Here is a 22,099-nt window from a genome sequence, read left to right as displayed (position 1 = left end):
AATTTTTATTCATTTCACAATAATATCAAATTATATTTCGATTTAGATTTCACAATTCTATCAAAAAGGGAAAATGAAACTTTTCCGGTAACTTCTCGTTACTACTACTCGCTTTAAGTTTTTTGTTAGCACTTTTCGTTGAGGCTTCTTGTTTCTTTTTATAAATATTTAAGATTTTTGATATTACTTCTTTGTTTGATAGTATCAAAACATAATCGAGCAACTTCAAAATTTTTTATTTAAAACTACTTATGGTTGCCCATCCAACGATTTTTTTCGTCAGTCATTAACAGTCATTAGGTGTTTGCCAAACGTGTTACTTTCCCAGCATTTCAATAGAGTGTTAGTATTTAAGAAGGCTAGAAGAAATGTCAAATGTGGGCTTTAATTTCCTTAAATAAAGAACTTTTCGTGAATTGCACAGTCGTGGAAAACATATTTATTTTCACATCGTCAAAAACGTTTTTCCTGGAGCCAACTTAGTGTACTATACATTTTCAAGCTTTATGAGCCTCAAACATCGGAATGTATTGTCTGTAGTTAAATCGAATTTTAAGAAAAACTATTCATGGTCCGACGAAATACACATTAAAGCTGTCGTAGGGGATGTCATTCTGGAATAAATGAAATCATTCAGTAACTTCCTGAATGGAATAACATCCTTAATAGTTACCAGTTGCTCAAAGATAATTGGAATAGATGGCAACTTTTCAATGTCATAAGATCTTGAATTTTACAAATGTGTCATCTGTTTTGTAGCTCGGTGGAAATACTCAAACTTCTTTAACAAAAACGATGGCTTTTGATAAAACAACGTAAATTTCTAGTTCCATTTAACACGTTTTTTTTAGTGTTTTACGCAAGATAAAGTCATTATGGGACATCTTGAGTGTTAATTAAGAATGTAAAACGGTAGTAAGATAATATTTTTTAATAAGTTATAAAATGAATAGTGTTATGATCAATAAAATAAACAAATATTTTCACATAGTATTTTCACCATATTTAATTCAGCTGTATTTTTTATAAACTATAGATAAAAAATATTCAATATTATAAAAATATTAAGATCTTATTATTATTGACCATATAAACAGGTATTGATAGTATAACAATTTATTTATAAATTGTTAGTATAAATTGATAGTATAACACTTATAAGGGAAATGGGTACAATTAAAATACATTAAATAATAATTAAAAGTTTTGAAAAAAAAACTTTACTACATGAAATATTAGATTTATTAAATACGCATGCAAAAATTCTTAGGATAATAAATATTTTATTGTTATTAAATAATTTTTATATTGCAAATATAAAAAGCTAGACGTAATTAAAATACGATTTTATACATGATTGAAAACATTAAAAGAATAAAATATACTCAACTCTATAAAGGTGGGTATATTTAGCAATCATTTTTACTTAATTATAAATTAAGTTAAACCACAAAGACAACTTTTGAATGAATATAAAAAAATATAAATTCCTATCAAAAATAAACAATTTTAACGTTTTTTTCTATGATTTTTAAAACAATATTTATCTATTATAAATATATAGGCACCATAATCTGAACGTATTTAGACATTTTATATAAGAGGTAAATGGTGGAGAGATTCACCACTACTATTATTTTATGTCTATGGAGAGAGGAGGTCCGAATTTAATGAGTGCCTCCCATAAATACGTCTCTGTAGACGGGTTTTGGAGCAGTTTAATCTTACTTTAAATATGAGATTTATATTAATATTTTATGTATTTTAGAAGATAATTCTGAATTAAAAAAATTCTTATTAGCTAATATCTTTAATTAAATACAATTCATGATTTTTTTATGTATCGTTGATCAAAATGAACGAAAAGCTAAGAAAAAGTAGTATAGTATAACATATAGTAATTTTCATAAAATTAAAACACTTAGTAAGACCAATGTTTTCTCAGCTATGCATCGAAGCTAAAAATTGTATTTACTTACCGCAGAGACGACTTGGGTGATTGTAGCGTTTAGTGCAGATGACGGCGACCTATCTCGTCGTGATCGTCTTCTATCTGTAAATGAAAGAGGTGAGTAGGTATTTTCAACTGCCGACGAACAATGGTCTACGAGGATATCATGAGGAGACAGTAGATGATGATCCTTAGAATCCCCCCCAATTGAACACGAGCCTGTTGCAGTACTCGATCCAATAGCCGAGTCTGTAGAAATTTCGGGTATTTTGATACGCGTCTTTAAAGTATAATAAGTAGAAGATGAATCTGGTTGTTTTGATGAAGACATCATAATGTTCCGTGGAGTAGTAATTACTGTTGTTCTAGACCTCAAAGCTGTTTTTCTTACGATATAGAATATCCTTGCGTAGCACACTATTATGGATACACAGGGTACTATAAATGCTCCAGTGAATAATATCTCTTTGGGTGACCTGCCCAAGGAGTCTGGCAGTATTGTACAAGAGCCGACCGTCACGTCCAATCCGAATCGACCCCATTTTCCTAACCACGTGGGTACCAAAGCACCAAAGCCGCCTACCCACGTAACCGTCACCATTACACCCAAGTAAAACTTTTTATAAAGCCTAAAAAAAAAAAATGAAAAAAATATTTTCAATTTAATCATTGTATATTTTTTAATAAAAATAGTTACTAGATAGTTATTAAATAAAAAGTCATTGTATGCAATAATTTCAAAATTTTAATTAATTATTACTTATTAAATAATAATGTTGACAAATAATTATGTAGGAATTTAAACACTTAACTATTTGTTGTATTATTTCAACTATGGTTAAAATACATTAATTTTAAGTTTTTAATGATCACATTCTTTAACGAACGTGTTTTTATAGGCGAATTGTTATTCTGATCTGACACACAACATTTTAAATTGTAAGAGTTTTTTCGGGTAATTCGCTTAAATAGTCGATAGTATTGCATATTTAAATATACCTGACTACTATGTATATCCTTTTAACTTTCACGTACTATTTTAGTTTCTATACGCTTACTTTATTTCAATGGCCTTATAACCAAGATGTCTTAAAAGAAATTTTTCCGAAACGAATTTGTGCGACACAAACAAACGATATATATATATATATAAAGATTATTTTAAATCTTCCTACAAACCTAATTATTTTTATAAAGTAAATTCGATTCATTCGCAGAGTATTAAATTCATTAACTTTGGCAAAGTTTCTTAGTTTTACTTATTAAGAAATTTAGTTGTTATTACAACTATATTATAAATTATTGTTCTTTGGTTTTACAGACTGGTAGATAATATAATTAACTTACTCTTTTAAAGGTCTGACAAAAGATTAGATTTAGGTTTAGACTATGGTGCTATCTATAATACAATTTTTCGAAATCTTCTAAGATACAGCTATTTTTTTATTCTAACTCATATAAAAATAAATTCTGAAAAATTTAATTGTAGGCCATAACTATTTATACGTGTTCATTTAAGATTTATATTCAAATAGTACCTTTATGCATAACAAATAGTATAAATAATAATATTAATTCTACAATACAAATTCCAATTATAAAACTTAACATAATCAAGCCCTAGTTTCCTGTAACACAATTTTTTTCTATTCTTATATCTTTATAATATTTTACACTAACAAATTCGTTTAGAAACTATAAAAATATGTACACGTTAAAAAACTATAAAAAATAGAAAAGCAATAAAAATATAAATCTTTTAGGAAGTAATAGAAATGAAAAAAATATTGAAAATCCATAGAAGTGCGCATATTAAGAAGCCATAGAAATCCAACATTTTTAAGAAGCCATAGAAATGCAAAACTTTTAAGAAGCCACAGAAATGCAAAAATTTAAAGAAGCCATAGAAACGCAAAATTTTTAAGAAGCCATAGAAATGCAAAACTTTTAAGAAGCCATAGAAATGCAAACATTTTAAGAAGCCGTAGAAACGTATAAACATCGAGAAGCCATAGAAACGCAAAATTTTTAAGAAGCCATAGAAATTCAACATTTTTAAGAAGCCATAGAAATGCAAAACTTTTAAGAAGCCACAGAAATGCAAAAATTTAAAGAAGCCATAGAAACGCAAACATTTTAAGAAGCCGTAGAAACGTATAAACATCGAGAAGCCATAGAAACGCAAAATTTTTAAGAAGCCATAAAAATCCAACATTTTTAAGAAGCCATAGAAATGCAAAACTTTTAAGAAGCCACAGAAATGCAAAAATTTAAAGAAGCCATAGAAACGCAAACATTTTAAGAAGCCGTAGAAACGTATAAACATCGAGAAGCCATAGAAACGCAAAATTTTTAAGAAGCCATAAAAATCCAACATTTTTAAGAAGCCATAGAAATCCAACATTTTTAAGAAGCCATAGAAATGCAAAACTTTTAAGAAGCCACAGAAATGCAAAAATTTTTAAGAAGCCATAGAAATCCAAAATTTTTAAGAAGCCATAGAAATGCAAAAATTTTAAGAAGCCATAGAAATGTATAAACATCGAGAAGCCATAGAAATGAAAAAATAATGGGAAATCAGAAATGCAAAATAATAATATAATACTTAGACTTATTAGTAATACGAATATATTGATAATATGACCATGAAATAATAGGTAAAGTTAACATGACTTTAAAAATCTACGGATTAATCAAGGCATATAAATTTTTATCATACAATTTTACTTTGAACGGTTTTAGGTTTGATCTCAAGTCATCAAGAATAAATATTATCAAATTAGTAAAATAATTTAAAGAGATATTTTTATTCTAGTTACAATAAAAATGTTTTTTACAATAACAAACCTAGTACACACTTCCCAAATCATAATTTTTTGTTTAACATCTTCAAATAATTATTTAGTAATACAATTATCCTGTAACTCTGATTGTATTTAAAACAGTCTAATTATTTATCCTCTAACTCTATTTAATTTTAAACATCGTATTATCAATTTGTATGATTTTATATGTTCATAATTCATTAGGGTTTTCAAATACATACTTTGGATATAGTGTCGGATGACCAATCATGATGTATCGATTGATTGTTATAGCTAAAATGGTAAAAAGTGAAACAGCCAGAAGTCCGTATCTAACTAACGGAAACAATCGGCACAATAAATGACCGTGTATCCATGATCTATACCAGAATGTAGATGCTGCAAGTGGTAGATTAAAACAGCAAAAACTCAAATCGGATACACTTAAATTAATTATAAAGACGGCAGTTGCGTTTCGAACCTGTAACAATAAAAATATATACAATTAATTTTATAATTGAACATTTTTTGACTTATTTTATTTTAGACAAAATATTATATATTTTCATTTATATTATATGAATCAAAATGTATTAAAACATGAAGCAGAAAAATAGCTATAGCTTCAATGCGAAGCTGAGAAGGTTTTATTTATTTTATTTTGTTTTATAGTGTTAAACAAAAAAACTCTTTTTTGACATATCTAATGAGGTACATGTTATTATTTAATAAATTATCAAAGAATTAAGTTTATATTACATAATTTAAAATATTTTGAACTTGTTTAGTAATAAAATCAAGATAAACACATACAAATTAGAATTTTTTTTTTTGTTGCATCTGTTTTTCTTGAAAAATAAAAAACGTACGATAAAAATATTTCTTTGGCGTGAATAAAAATTTCATCATTTACAATGTTTAATATAAGAAAACGATATTAGCAGAATAAAGGTTGATGAAATAAAAAAACATGTTAGAAAAAGCATATGCGTGTATTCTATCAATCACTTGCCGTTATACTGGTTTCAATAGTGAACCTTTAAAAAGCCTTATAGCCTAAATTTGGCATAAAACCATTGCTTATACTCATTTTTCACTTTTTTTTTTTTTTTAGATACAATGGGCTGGAACATAATACATATTGGTGTTTTTGTGCTAACCAAAGTACACCATCCTGATTCAGATAATAAAATACATTTTTGCAAAATAATGTATTGTGGATACCCATGTAATGATGTAGCAGAATTCACTTCATTAAATATTACTTATTCAGTTATTATAATCTGATTTGTGTCATGCTTTTATTTATTCATTGAAAATGAATTAAAAACAGGAAAGTACTAATATTTGTTTTTAAATTAAAATCCAGTTAATTAGCTTTTAACAAGTATTTTCAATATACTTCGATTTAAAATTAGATGATTCATTATTTTGTATTGACAACTTGTAAAACATTGCAGATATTAATTAAAATCATAGAAAAAATTACAAGACTTTTATTGTTGAACATATTATTCTTATAATAAATTTAAAATTATACTTTAAAGATAAAATTAAAAATAAAATATAGTCTTAATCCGCAAATTGACCGCCACAGAGAGTCGTTTTGTTGATTACAACCCTTAAAAGTCAATGCATAAATACTTCGATTTATTTAAAATGAATGCATTATTTTTTAGATTTCCGATTTTAATGGAACTAATATTGGGACGATAATTTATTGACAATAAAACAAATGAATCCTGTTGAATTTTTAGTGAGAAAATTTACCGTTAATATTGATTTCATTTAAAACCTTGACAGTCTAAGTCAATTATAGTTCAAATTAATTAATTGAAAGCTGCCATACAAATTCATATAAATAGAGTACTAATTGATTAAAAATATTCGTAATTCCAACCCGGTGGCGAGTGGGATTGAGTGATAATTGTAAATGACAAATAAAAAAAAAAAATACTTGGGTATACAGTTAATAGGCTAAATGCCACACATAAATATTCCACTTTTTTTTTTCCCATTAGACTGTTTTGTGTATTCGCTACTCGTGCTCGACTGCGGACCAATAAAAGGATGGACAAGGAGCCTATGGCAGAGTGAAAAAATTCAAGGACAGAATAATAAATAAAACACAAGCGTAAAATTGTAAATCACAATTTAATATATGTGTATATCTAATATTGTGTATACACAACTGTTAAAATTATTTTGGTCGATGGTCATTTTGTAATATTGTCACGTTCCATCGTTTTTCAGTACAAACAACGAATTTAACGCGAAATCTTTCCATTTTGTCGTCCAAACCAAAACGGTTTATGTACACAGAAATAATAAAAATAATGATAATATGTACCAACGTTATTGTTTGCTTGCGGCTAAGGCTCGTCGAAAATCACAATGAAAAAATCTCTGTAAACACAACGTTAGATACAAACGCTCCCTTGGTACTAGTGTCCGAGTGGTCAAAATCGACAAAAGCAAACTGAAAGGAAATTGTTTTATTTAGAGGATATGTAATAGTGCACAATGTCGTAGAAAACCATCAATGGGTGTTAGAGATGTTTTTCATTTAATAGTTTGTGATTATTCTTCATGCAGTGTAATCTAATTATTCATTTTGAAGAACCGAGTTTTCAGAATAAAATGAATGGTCGAAGCCTATTGTTACTATAGATTCAATCGGTTAATCCAATGTTTATTAACAATCTAGAATTTAGTTGCAATGTAAATGATTATTAAATTTATTAGTGTAAATCTATCATTCAAATGTTTTATAAATAAACGACGTTGTACATATAAATTATCAATTGGAATGCCCTTTTTTATATACAAAATTTTCTCTGTTGCTATAAGAAGGTTTGGGTTTGTTTTGTTTTGATATAATAAAACTTTTAATAAATGTTTTTTTAAATTTCGTTTTATTGTTCTATTGAAATTTTAAAGGTACTTAAAGTTTTCTTTTAAACTTGCTTAATCAAATTCTATTGTTATCGTTGAGTTTTGGAACTATGAAAATATTTTATTAAAAAAGTTTGATTTTTACGTATCTGATTTTGAAGTTAATTTTGAAGCGCCGTCAAATGGGCAAACTTGGGATGGTGATTAATCTTTGAGCAGTTAAATATCTATTATCAATTATATCTACAACACTAGTGAAATGTTTACAAGTGTACATAAGAAACACGAAATTTCTGTTAATAAAACATTTTTATTAACAGATTCAAAACTTCATTTAATGAAGTTTTAAATCTGTAAAATATGTAACCAAGTTGGTTCATTTGACGGTACCACAATTGATATATCCAATATTAAAGCAAATTTCAGATGTTGAACCATTCTATGAGTTTAATGTATTTAAGTTTTTCTAAGAAAATCTAACCAATAGCAAGTTTTTAATGGTAAAACGTACAAATAAAGTAATGGGTATCTTTTGTTAAACTAGATGTAAATTGATCAGTTGGCAATAAATGACTGTTGTACAAAAATTAAAACTTCAGAACGCCGATTGGCTGCAAAACATATTTCAAGCAAGTGCAGTTTTTGTTGGAGATTCAATCTGGTTTCTTTGAACTTATCATTATTTAATGGCAAAATAACATTAACAAATAAAAAAAGAGTTATTTAAATGGGTCGTGTTCTGAATAGTAATTTTGGTGGCGACTATGTTAAGTTTAAATATGTAATTTTTTATCAAATCTTATGTTTAGAAATAATCAAATTAAAAATTATGTCATTATAAAAAAAATAATAAGAACATAACTTTCCGGTAGTAAAAATTATCTGTCATTGAATAATATTTCAAGTTTTGGGTTAAAAAATAATTTGAAAATATGTATAAATATTTGTATGATAATAACAAAGATACTACTAATAACGGCTAGTTATTAAGTTCAGTAAAAGTATAAATAGAATTAAAAAGATAAAAAAAAATCGTTAAATTTATCAAACAAAATACAAAAAGATAATCCTCACAGAACCTGTTTTATTACCGAATATTTTCATTTTATGGGCTTTTTCATTAAGCGTAAATTAGTTTTTTTTTATCGTCATTGTGTTGCTAGTTGCCAAATTTTATAATAGGAGCAGTAATTCAAAAACACGATTATTGTGCAACATAAAATAAAGTCTGAATAAGTCGTACTTTTTATACAGTAAAATTGATAAAATAGTATTTTCTTTAAGAAGGGCAAACATAATCTTGCTTAAAAAAAATATTTGTATACAATAAAATACAAAGATAAAAATAGAAGTTTACTTTATTATTTTATATCCAGTAAAATGGTCTTCTATTTATTTTCATAACTCCTCAAGAACGACGTTTTAATTGAGAAATTATAATAAAATAAACTCGATAAGCATGCACATTTAATTAAAACTCGAATTATAAAATGAAATTAGATTATTATTTTTAAGTAAATATTTTATAAGGCCTTAATTTTCATTCCACTCCAAAACAATATCTACTTAGGTATATTTATTTAATAACAGTAATCTAATAGTTTTTAACGTAAAATTTCTGAAGTGAAAGTAATTTTATTTAATTTACTCCGAAAATTTGAATAATAGCCCAAGCGATAAATTGTACTTTTTTTTTAGATTGTAGATTTTTTTAAATTAGGACGACATAACACATAAAACTATACATTTATTTTGTAATTCATAGGCAGACGAATGAAATATTTGAAATCTCTAAGCTACTGATTCGACTACATTATGTAAAATTAAATTTGTTATAAAGCTGATAATCATTTGATATGCTCATACGGGATAAATAACCTCAATGAAGTGTTGAACTAATCAGTGGCATATTTAAGCATTTTAATAAGGTTTCCTTATTAATCGAACTCGACCCTTTCACTACCACCGCTATTATGATTTTATGTCCATGGGGCCCGGATTGCGTGAACCTCTCCCCATAAATACTCAATTGATACTAATTAATCCATTTCACGTCCTTCTATTTCCCGAACTTGACATACTACAGAGGGCGATGAACCTCTTTCACATGTTAGCTAGTCAAATATTGTTCTTGACTACACCAATGATGGATGGGGCGGATATTATGACTGGCTTGCACCAAAGACCAGACACGATCAATGAGAAAATTACAAGAAAAATCTCGTTGGCACCCTGGAGATCAAACGCCGTGCGCCGAAACATACGTTTCTATCCACTAGGCCAGTCCGACCCCTTATAGTTAAAATTAGTGTACTAATTGAATTTCAAATAATGTATGATAATTATTTGTTGAACAGTGTAATTTCAATTCATGTTCTAAAACTTTGTAATTGAGTATCTATCAAAAGAAAAAATTATTGAAATATGATTTATGATAAAATTTTCAATTAAAAATGTACTTAATTTTAAGAGTGTTTATGATTAAAAAAACCCAGAGCTTAATTTAGTTATGAGTTGTTCTGTTGCAACACTTTGTATGTTTAAAAATATGTTTATTCAACCTCTACCCTCATCTCTAGACTTGCTTTTGAGTGAGCAATCTATTAATAAAACTCCAAATTATAGTTCCATACCACTTAATTAAACATTTATGGGGTCCAAATTTCCTGAGTGGAATTCTTGAGCTATCGCGTAATAAGTTTACATAAATTAATATTTCAGATGTGGACATTTTGTTACAAGTATCAAGTACCAGGATTTTATAAGTACTAATGGAACATACGCGATCATACATTCAGGTGTATCAAGATGGTATCCACCGGTTCTTCGCAGTCGTATTATAAACAAGTGGTGTCCAACACGCGCGTGCGACTAGGTGACGCTGCAACAGCCTTTATGACACGCTACAACATCGCATCGAGACGACCGCGACTAACATTATGGTGAAACCTCTAGTACTAAGTATGCAAATCATATTAATATAAAGAAGCTAAATTCATCTAGGTGTTTTGAGAAAGTGTTAAGTGACTCGCTAGCGATTTGTACGTGACTTCTAATCGATGGCCGCTACTAATGAAGTAGATATTATTCAAAGAGCTGGTTCCTTACGATAATTCTCATGAATTCATGGTACTAAAATTTTAATTTTCATCTAATAAGCTTGTCACAAACAGTTTTTAATACTCATTTTAGTAGATATTTTCTATCCAACTGACTTGGGATAATCTTCAGCTGTGCGCTTAGGATATTTTCTGATACACATAAGAACATCTTTTTTTGGGGATATTAAAATATGTAAGGATATTCTATGTATTGTATCCAATACACGTAGTAATTTTTAATATGGAGGTTTCAACATATTACCTTTCCATCGAGCAAGTGCATGATTATACAAATACAATTGACAGACAATCATTAATAACCATCCAAATCGTTTGCTTACGACCCTCAAAGTACTAAACCTGGTTCTGCTTATTATTAGAGAAAATTTGAAAAAAAATTTGTACTCATTTTTATCGCTAAGAAAAATAATCACATCATTTATGATTACATTTTAATTACAATTTATTACATTTTCTAGATACTTTCTTTAAATAAATTATGTACAATAGGCAATAATAATTTTAAACGTAAAATTTTAAAACCATTGTTTTTTAAATCATAGTAAATGTTACCAGTTCTAGTTTCATATAATTAGAACAATAAATCATGTAACACTTATTAGGGTCAACGCAAATTATTAAGGTTTTATGTTAATTTATGGTTGATTATTATTATTCATAGTCTTTACGCATCTGTTTTGTAACTATTATAAACAGTGTCCTGCTTTGTATTTCTAAAATTTATATTTTCTATGTATAGTATTAAACTATTAGTTTGTTTAAACTGCATAAAATACAAGATGATGTATTTTTGATTTTATAAGACAATAAGATCTTTTATATAATAAAGATTAACTGAATAAATTAATACGCCACTCTAATCTTCGGAATCTGACTGTGCCAATTCAGACTTAAAAACAAAATCCCTGGAATTAAATACTCTTCTAAAACGCGGTATTCTGTAATAACGATAATTGCACGAAATTGTAAACATGAATCCGAATGTCATGATGTTGAAGTTCACAAAAAATACACAATAAATATCAAAGTATTTATTGCTATTAAAAATCGTTGAAACGTAGGCAGTCAGTAATTAAAAATTATTTTTTTATTCAATTTAATTAACTTTTAACTATCATCGATAATGCGTAGAAAGTAATATTCAGCTTGTTTGTAAATTAGTAAAAGTTAAATATATCATTCAATACATGACATTATTAATCATCAAATTATCTAAGGTTTTATAAATGCCATTTATTTGAACAAAATAAAGTTTCACAAAATTTGGTTTTTTCTCGGTGATTTAAATTGAATACATGTGGAATTTAAGAGTGGAACACTTGATACTTCTTGAATTTTATTTAATGAACTCTTCAATTACAATGGGAAATTTTAGTTACAAGCAATCGAACATTTTTTCGTAGTTTTTAAAAGCTTTTCTAATGTAAAATTTATCCTTGAATTTAGAAAAAAGACAAGTGCAGTACTACAAGACGACGATCATCTTTTCAATTATATAAATACTTTATCATTCAATCTCAGCTTGTTATCTTAGCCAAAAAGAGTTTAGATTTTTCGGAAAACTCAATGTTAGAAAAATTGAGTTAATCTAAAAGTTTGTCGTATAAACTTTATCATAGTACAACTTGAGTTCTGCTAAGTTAACTACTTTATAGCTAGTAGTCATCCCGTGTTATTAAATAGAAAAGTATTTTATACAGCAAATACTCAGTAGATAGCAATGAACACAGCGGTTTTTTAGAATTATTTTCTTATCATACATAATATTACTTTGATTAATGTATTTAATACACACGGGACTGTTATATATAGCTACACACTGTTAATTTATTATAAATGTATCAGTTTGGTACATTTATATGCTCTAATACTATCAGAGCATAAGGTCTGTTGAAAAACTATTCTTTTGCATCAGTATTAAATGCAATATATTATATACTAAGTTGAAAAATAAAAAATTGATTTTACACAAAGGGCACATATTAAAATTATTAGATATTATAATTATAATCGTAATTTATCTATACTTGTAGTTAAAGAAATTGACGTTACAATTTATTTTAACATAAATTAGGCATTGGGAAAGTATTGAATTACCATTTGTCGTCAACTGATCCAATTTTGTGTCGATGTCAAGTATAGTGATATATTAGTAAAACCGTCATAAATCATTTAAAATAATTAATCTTATAACATTACGGCCAATTCAAAAAAAATATATATATATATTTCAAGAACAGGTAAATGAAGCGAAAGTACTTTATATCAATTTACTTTTTGTACAATTTAATAAAACGATCAATAACATGGCGCTTATGAGAACTCAATAAAATTAAAGTGTACTAACTGTACACTAAAGAGACACGTTTTTTTAAAATAATTTTTTTGAAATAAATAAATACATTTTACGAATATTGATTATTTTAAAAATTGTATTAATCAATCAACATAATGACGTAAACTTACAATTGATACAAAAGGATTTATTAAATAAAATAACAATTAAATTTAACATAACACTTTTTATTAAACAGTTTTTTGATGGAAAAATTAAAATAAACTTAAAATTATATCAAGTAAATTGTATTTTGATTTGTACATAAATTTTTCCATTTATTCAAGAAGGTAGACTAAGAAAATGTAAAAGGGAATTAATAATTTGTGATGTATTCTTATATATTATTTATTTCTTTGTGGCTAAATTTTACATTTGTATAACAAATACGCAGTGACACATGAGAAAAATAAAAATAAAATAGGAGGGTTTAATGGGAAGTTGGCAGAAGTAAACGGTGTCTTTAAAAGGTAAAGATATTTATAAAAACTGTGATTTTTCAACTCTAAGTTTAGCTCGTTAACCATGAAGGGTTTGAGTCTTAGTGTAACGGCTCACGGACTTATCCTTACTGCAATGGGTGCCCTACACAAAAATGGAGGAAAGGAATAAATTGTTTGTATTTTGTGGAATATATATTCGTGTGCGTAGAATATTCATGTAAGTAGAATAAAGCTGCATGAAGAATCTTTCTGAATGTTCAATTCAATCAATAGGTATTTTAAGTAATTAATTAATCTTAATATTGTTATATTATTGCAAATAATATTATTTAATAAAAAAGTGTGGATAAATGTCTGGTTTGAAATTACTTAAAAATTATCCTTGGTAACCGGCATGATGAAATTTTCTGTTATACTTTCAAATTACCAAAAAAATATTAAAATAAGCTTAAATATTTATACTTCAAAAGCTTGTTAAAATGGTTATTTTATAACAAATTTTTTAATTTGTATAATACAATGTCTGTAAACAAATATTATATTTACAATTATATTTAATTATTATATATTTTTTAATACTTAAAGAAGTAAATAAAGCCAACTTTTTTTTTAATATTACATTTAGTGAAGAACTCCAACGTGAGTTACCCATTTATGCTATTCATGTTATATCACTCTTCATGACTTTTAATTATTGTACCATTATATACAAATTGTTAATATTTAATAAAAACTTTTTTTAAATAAATAATTTTTTACGAACGAAAATTAAAACAAAAGTGGATATTTTTTAATTTGAATTTATTATTCCTGGATGTCAATAATTTAAATATACAAAAATAGATAAAAAAAGGTACTGCATTAAATATGAAGTATACTGTATTAATGTCAGTTTAAAATGTTGCGCATAGGGACTATAAAAGAAAATATATGTGTAAACATACAAATTACGTTAACTAACACAGGTTTCTAACAATTATGTTGCCAGTTCAAAGGGTTAATAATGACCAGAGAAAAACTCGTTTGTGTCCGTTAATGTGCACTTTTTCATTTATGAAAATTTGTATTGTACAAACCCATTCAAAATTATGTTCAGTAATATATTTGAACAGTTTAAAATACTTTTATATGTTCAAAGGTTTATAGAGCTTAAAAAACAATAAATAAACTATAATAAAAATTTACACAATATATCTAAATAAAATAAAAAAATACTTTGATTCCTCTTTTTTTATATTAGTTTCAGAATATATATATTCGGTTCAAGATATACATAAAAAAACTGGTATGTTCTTATTTTATAAAAATGAAAATTTGGATTATTATATGTTATTAGTTTTCGTTTTATTGAAATTGTGATACACAAGTTAATTCCCAGGCATTTTATAAAGGAAATATACATATTTTTAATACTAAAATGTTTAATCATGAGATGCGAAATTCAAAATTTATAATCACATATCTAATAACAGTTTGGTTTATATGTCTTTATGTGAAACGCAATACTTTAAAGCTAATAAAAAAATTGAATGAAATGACATTTTTAGTTAAAGCATATTCCGTGGGCGTTTAACGTAAAAGTGCTTTATCTTAACTTGTACAGAATACTGTTCTTGAAAAAGATTCGTTTGAGGTAAATAAAAATTCTATTGGCGGTTAATGACTTTTATGCAAATGGTACTAATAAAAACCTGTCTAAAATAAATTATTTAACGTTATTTTTTACAAATTGGATTAATCAAATTTATAGAATAAGCTATTAAATATATACATTTCAATAAATTATTTTAAATAATAAAATTATCAATTCCACGTTCTTCGAAAACAAATAAATACTTTGAAATCGTAGTTTGAAAATTCCATTGGTTTTATTCGCAAGGAGTATTACTTCAATGGTAACATCTGTACATCTAAATTTGATTGGCCATGTTGAACTGATGACAATTTCATATATTTTAAATACACAACAACTGAATAAAAAACTTGATGTAAAATATTTCGGCTATTCAATACATCCTTTACAAATTCTTTATCTTCGTATCCATCACGTCTGGTCCCAGTACGTCACGGCGAATTCATTATCTAAAATAGCACGATACAATGTCATATAATCTTCTTTGGCTTAAACAAATAACATGTCCATCCTTTTTGTTTACTTTATCAAGTTTAATATATTTAGTTTCGATCGATACCACTAATTGTCCACACTCAGTCTCATAAAATTAATTTGGCTATCAATTGAATAGTATAGACTCATGTAATATACAAGTCGTATAAAACTCACTTGGATAGTAGCTATTAGTTAAGGCCAATTTAATTAAATCGTCACTTCAGTGAAATCTAATTAAAACTATTGGGATACACAACTATCCTACAGTTTAGTTTAAGTTATTAACAATAAAATAACTCTGTGCGTCGAATCCATCGGTATATGTTAAACTGTTTATAAAAAATAAATGCATAAAATAAATACTTGTTGGAACTATTTCAAGCCACAATTTTAACAACCTTTAAAATTTATAGTGCCTATTTAATTTATTTATGATGTGAAGAAACAATTTAATTCGACATTAATGACTCCATGAATGCCTACTTAAAATAGTTACAAAGTCAGGACCATATTATCTTTTATTTATTCTTTACTAAAAAAATTAGAAAAATATAATAGTGAAAAAAAAGTTTGATCGTTCAAATACAATAAAAAGATAATCGCATAATTGTTAAATAAGAAATACAAGTATACGGTAGCAAAAATTAAAAATCTTTATATTAAATGACAATTATTAGTGAATGTAAATAATACAAAATTCTAATATAAAATCGGTTAAGACAAGGTGTGTAATTATATAAACAATTGTCATATTAAATAAAATGAACTCATATGAGTTCTAGAATAGTTTTATTAAACAAATATAGAACAAAAATGCTGTGTACAAGAACTTATCTACAATACGACGCAAAATTAAGTATTTTATCAATGGAAATCATAAGTATTTTTATAAAATTGTATTACTAATATTTGGACATATTTTTTTTAGCAATAGCTTTAAAACAATTATTGAGATTTTTCTCAGATATAGTTTTATTAGTTCGCATAATTGTACAATGTTGTACAATGAAACAACGGTTTATAATGTATATATATATATCATTTGAACACGATTATAGGATCATATAAAGTGCAAGATAGAATGATAAAAAGGCCTAATCGGCACCTGAAGCGTTATAGGCGAGATTAATAGAGCTAATGTAACCGGTACGTACTCAAGCAAAACTCATGAGTCATGAGTCTATTCCCACTGGTTAGGGGTGTTAGATAAATGACGCAATTTATTATTTCAAGTATTTGAGAACAATTCATAGCATTATTTCTTTGTTAGATTAAGCAGAGCAATAAATATTAAAGGTACTGGTCTATAAAATATATAACAAGTTAAGAAAACAATTCTATATATATTAAAGTAATTTAAATTATAAAAGTCTACAAAAACGAAATTTACTTTTATATGACCACTTACACTAATTAAAAATTTTTCAAAAAAATTTAATTGACTCTTTTATCCTGGTTTATAAAAACTACAAGAGTTATCAGTTAACGATAAATACAAAATCTTTAACTGAAAAATAGTGAATATTAAAAAGAATTTAATTGTATTCAATTGAAAAATCCTATGAGAACATTATCCAACCTTCAATCAATAACAAAACATTTGATTTTGACCTCAAAAATATCACCTATAAATTATTTAAATTCTGAAATACTATAAGTCTTAATAATCACCACAGATGATAAATAATGCGAATAAATTTAAATAATAAATTCATTTTGTCTTAGAGTACCTCACAATTTTAGATTTTAATGCTGCTATGATAATACTTCTATCAGTCCTAGTAGACTTAACGACATATTTTGCAAGATAAGATTTTGTTCAATCCAACAGACTTGAACTATAATATCTATCCACTGGAATGCGCCAGTTTAACAATTAACTTAGATTAAGTCACTCAAATTATTCACTTTTTCATTGTAACTTTTGTAAAGAATATATTTTTGAGATAAGAATTGAGTTATTATAAAATAAAATATTAAAAAATATCTTTACAATTTTTCGTGGTTTTATTTAAATATCTACTTATAAAGACGCGACTTTTTTGATCCTGCAACTTGCATTTCTGTTCATGACATTTTCTCGAGGATTTTGAACTAAGCAATTCATTACTCCGCCAAAGTCTATAGTATTTTCATCGTTCGGATTTCTAAAGGCACGTCTTAGACTAACATTTCCTGTTAGCTACTATTGCAATTGTCATTTATTAATTTCCGTAATTTATAATTATTTCCTGTAATTATTGCATACATTGAGGTTATATATAATTTTTATTTATTATTTAAAATACGATTTCAATGATATGATTCAGTAAAAAAAAACTTTTATCATGTAAGAGGAGATTTTTTTGTGAAAATGTTTGCTATACAATTTTTTAACGATCAACATTTAAGTTAATTAAATTAAATAAAAAAATTTTAGTTTCTAAGAACAAAATGTTTTAAACTTTTTTGAGATTGATGAGTTTGGTTTAATTTTTGTATATTTACAAGAAAACTTGTTTATCATTACCTATAATTTCACAGTCATATACTGGATGTTGTTTTATTCAATTACTACTTTATTATACAGACTACAGCCGTTTTTTAACAAGCAAAAAACACATTTTTGATAATGGAGTTTTATAATTTTTAGTCTGTTAACAAGTTGGCAATCGTTTTGACATTGCCTGTCAAGAATAAAACTTCGTATGTGATATCAAACTTTTTCTTTCTTATCAGTTATACGTTATACACTTTATGAATATACTTTTTTTCAGTATTAATAATATTGTCCTTGTATTTTTACGGAGTTAAAATCTTTTTATCAAATAAATATTTGTTGGATATCGTATTTGTGAGTAACATATATTATTTTTTTAACAGAACGGTCATATAAAATAATAATACAGTAAATCAACTTACTCTATAAAGAAGATAATGGGATAGTAAATCAATTGAATAAAAAAATGACGCTTGAGTTAAAATTTCAAAAGCTATGAGTGTATATATAAAAAAATAAATGGACAAAAATGAAAAACCATATTATTCAGTTTTACTTTGAATGTGAAAAAGTCGAAGGCTAGTTTTAATAATATTTATAATACAATAAGGTTCCCTTTTAAAAAATTTAATGTTGTTGAAAGACAAAATCTAACCATGTACAATTTTTAATCCTTAGTTTTAAAAGTTTGTGAACTTCTGCACTATTGTATAAAAATTTACAAACTACATCCTTATATCAACATTCTATAAACTCTTTTTTATTTAACAATTAATATATTTATAGGTCTCACAATTTTTAGTTTGATAAGGATTTTATTTTTATTTTATTGTCATGAAATTACTAAGGAAATATCCTTAGTAATTTTAAGGAAAGATGCTGTGGTACATATTGTTTGCTAACTATATAGTGTTGATAGGAGAAAATAGAGAGGAAGTTAATCAAAGGCTAAAGGTGTGGATATTAACTCTTGAAGGAAACGGAATGAAACCGGCTATAACCAATTTTTTCCAGTTATTTTAATCACAACCGACATAAAAACCGCAAAATGAGTTTCAAATCCGAAATTATAAAAAAAAATGTATTTAATCCCTGTGTAGAAGTAATAAAAAGTATATGAAGTAAGCTGTATATAATCTACTTGGTAAGTTCTTTAAAACAGTTGTAAGACAAACTATGTTTTGTAGTTCAGAATGGTAGCAGTTGTCCAAGAAAATAGAGCAGAGAATAAGTGTAGCAGACATGAAAATTCTTAGATGGACAAGTGGAGTGTTGAGACTATATAGGATGAGGAATGAATATGTAAAATGAAACATAGGAATAGCGTCGATAGTGGATATGATAAGAGAAAATAGGCTTAGATGATTTGACCCTTTTATGATAGTGAAATCGAAAGCTGTAAGACGTTAATAAAAATGATCATTGAATGAAGAATAGGAAGAGTAAGACCGAAAAAGAGGTAGTTGGATACAATTGTTGGTGATATGAGGACTGCTGGTGTGTGTATAGATGACTTGAGAAATCGTATTAAGTGGATGTTAAAGTAACAGGTGGCCGATACCAAGTAACAGATAAAAACGAGAGAAAGTATAAAGAAGAAGAACGCTCTGGGAGGAAATAACTAGATCTTGTTGACATTAAAATATTAATTATAAAATTATTATATTTTATTTTTATATAATTTAAATGTAAAAATCACTGGAACATAATCTAAGTTCCCCTCAAAAAACCATTTTTCTACTTGGTTAAACCCAAATTATGTTACGAGTACCATATACAGTTTTTCTATAATAGTTTTTTTTATAATATTATATTATTTAATTTTAACGTCCTTTCTAATAAACAAGTGTTTTTAAATATTTTGAAAAATAGAAGACAAATTTCCGTATAGAACACTTGGTACATTTTTCTTGAACATTTTTTAAATTATACACCAACCTTATTATATTACCTTATGTGTCAATTTATTTAAGTAATGCAAATGTTTATTTTTGACGATTTCAAGATAGTACCAAGTATTTTTGCAACAGACGCATTAGGTTTTTAACTAATAAATAGGTACTTATACTTAAATAACTCTGTTGTTTACAAATTTTTATGAAATTAATTGCAATTAAGGGTTAGCTATGCTTAATTAAAATCAAAATGTACTCTGTACACATTGTTAATTTAGATATAAATTTATAAACTTAAGCTGATGATTTAAGCATAGAAATAAGATTAAGATGTACAGAGTATCAGTAAAGATGAATGTTGTCATTGTTTTATAACTTAATCGTGGAAATATATAAACAGTTTAGCTTGAATTCAGTGAAGATATTTTAGTTGTTATAAAATCAAAGAAAATATCCTTATTGCTATAATTATGTTATGTACTCAAAGATTAAAAATAATACACAATAACGTACAACCAGATCGATTAATGTTGTTGTTTGATTAATGATGAAATTTAACAAGGTAACATAAATTTTAGCATAAAAAAAAAAAAATATTTTTTAAATATTGTATTTTGATTATACATACAAAAATAAATACATATCCACTAAGTTCTCTTTAATAAGTCATTGATTTCATTGAAGTATAATGATTAGATGAAATTTTTATTTTTATATCAAATTTAAATAAATTATAAACATTATTATTACGTCGATAAAAACATTATGAAGTTAGGTTAATCTTAATAACACCATTTTATTAAAATTTGTTTTTTAAGCTCTTTTTATATTGTGTTGAAGGCGCAAGTTAAAAGTATTATAAAAACTGACAGTCTAGTAGTAATTATATATATATTCAGAAAAACTTTTAAGTTATGTTTTCAGAATTTATTTTTAGCGAGTCTAGTTTTTCCAAGTCATGATTATTCGGTCGTTAAATTGAAATTTGTAATCTCCTCTTGCTAACAACGTTTAAAGTAATATTTTTTTATATAATTATTATTTTTAATTAAAATTGAAAATGATGTTTTATTAAAGTGAAAATATTGTAATGAGATATTTAAATTTTCAATGTAATTCTAACGTAAAATCTTACGTTGAATTTAAAAAAATATTAAAATGCTAAGTTATTTCTGTTTAAAAGTTCTATTGAGTAATAGAATTCTAAATTTAACAAAAATAAATAGTAATATATGTCGCTAACATTACCACCACTACTTGAACAAGATAAGTATAAAATTGCTTCAATAACTTATAAATAAAGTAACTCAAGTGTGAATCAAAAGTTTAATAATGATCAAGTACAAAATAAAACTTTATTAATATTATAGCAAGCAAAAAACAAGTTTAATTGATAAAACTTTTAATACATTTTCAAAGCGATAATTTTATAAAAAAAAAACATTTTGGTGGGATAAATTTCTTTTAGTAATTATTCTAGTAGTTTTAACTTTGTCAAAGTTGGTATATTATCATCTGTTTCCTACTTTAGTAGACTCTATTCTATTAAAGAGTTCTGACTTGTTATATTTAGTTAAAAATACATAATAATCATAACATGAATTTTTGTGTTTAAATGTAAATTTATAACTATACTAATTATAATAGTTAATAAATACTTCTAAGTATTTATAATATTAATAATAATTAATTTAATTCAAACTCAATTCAATCATTTTCTACCACCATATGTATGTAATAAAACATATAAAATTAATTTTGTATGTACTTATATTAACTATATAGTATGGTGCATCCGAAATACCCTTTAAATTGTTGATACTTTGATGTTTCAATATTTGAATGCGCCTAAAACTTATAAATATGTCATTTTTGAATGAGTTTAGTGAGTTTAATAGTTCTTTTATAGAATAAACAGATAATTATGTACATTTACTAGGCTTACTCACTATTTATATTTAAAAACAGAAAAATGTTTTTAAATGTATGCAAAAAACTAAAAATACTTTTTTCATTCAAATGAGCATTATAGTAATCATTAAATGTTGCATTCTGCAGTATTTCA

The 22,099-nt window shown here is 25.9% G+C and overlaps 1 protein-coding gene across 3 annotated transcripts in view; it reads right to left on the bottom strand.

Moving 5' to 3' along the window:
* LOC126910229 (G-protein coupled receptor moody) overlaps positions 1-22,099 on the bottom strand; it is a 94,796-nt gene that overhangs the window by 3,428 nt on the left and 69,269 nt on the right. For 2 of the 3 annotated variants that reach the window (XM_050692592.1, XM_050692594.1), the window contains 2 exons: positions 4,998-5,236; positions 1,980-2,580 (listed from right to left, as the gene is read on the bottom strand). In XM_050692592.1, the coding sequence (XP_050548549.1) occupies positions 1,980-2,580; positions 4,998-5,236 (840 nt within the window). Of the gene's footprint in view, positions 1-1,979; positions 2,581-4,997; positions 5,237-15,386; positions 15,633-22,099 lie in introns of all 3 variants that reach the window. The other variant, XM_050692593.1, reaches the window with a different exon arrangement.

This window comes from Daktulosphaira vitifoliae, unplaced genomic scaffold, assembly GCF_025091365.1.
Source record: "Daktulosphaira vitifoliae isolate Bord-2020 unplaced genomic scaffold, ASM2509136v1 Scaffold_1, whole genome shotgun sequence".
Lineage (NCBI taxonomy): Eukaryota > Metazoa > Arthropoda > Insecta > Hemiptera > Phylloxeridae > Daktulosphaira > Daktulosphaira vitifoliae.
The sequence above is the reverse complement of the archived record's forward strand: the minus strand, read 5'-3'. Positions and strand labels throughout refer to the sequence as shown.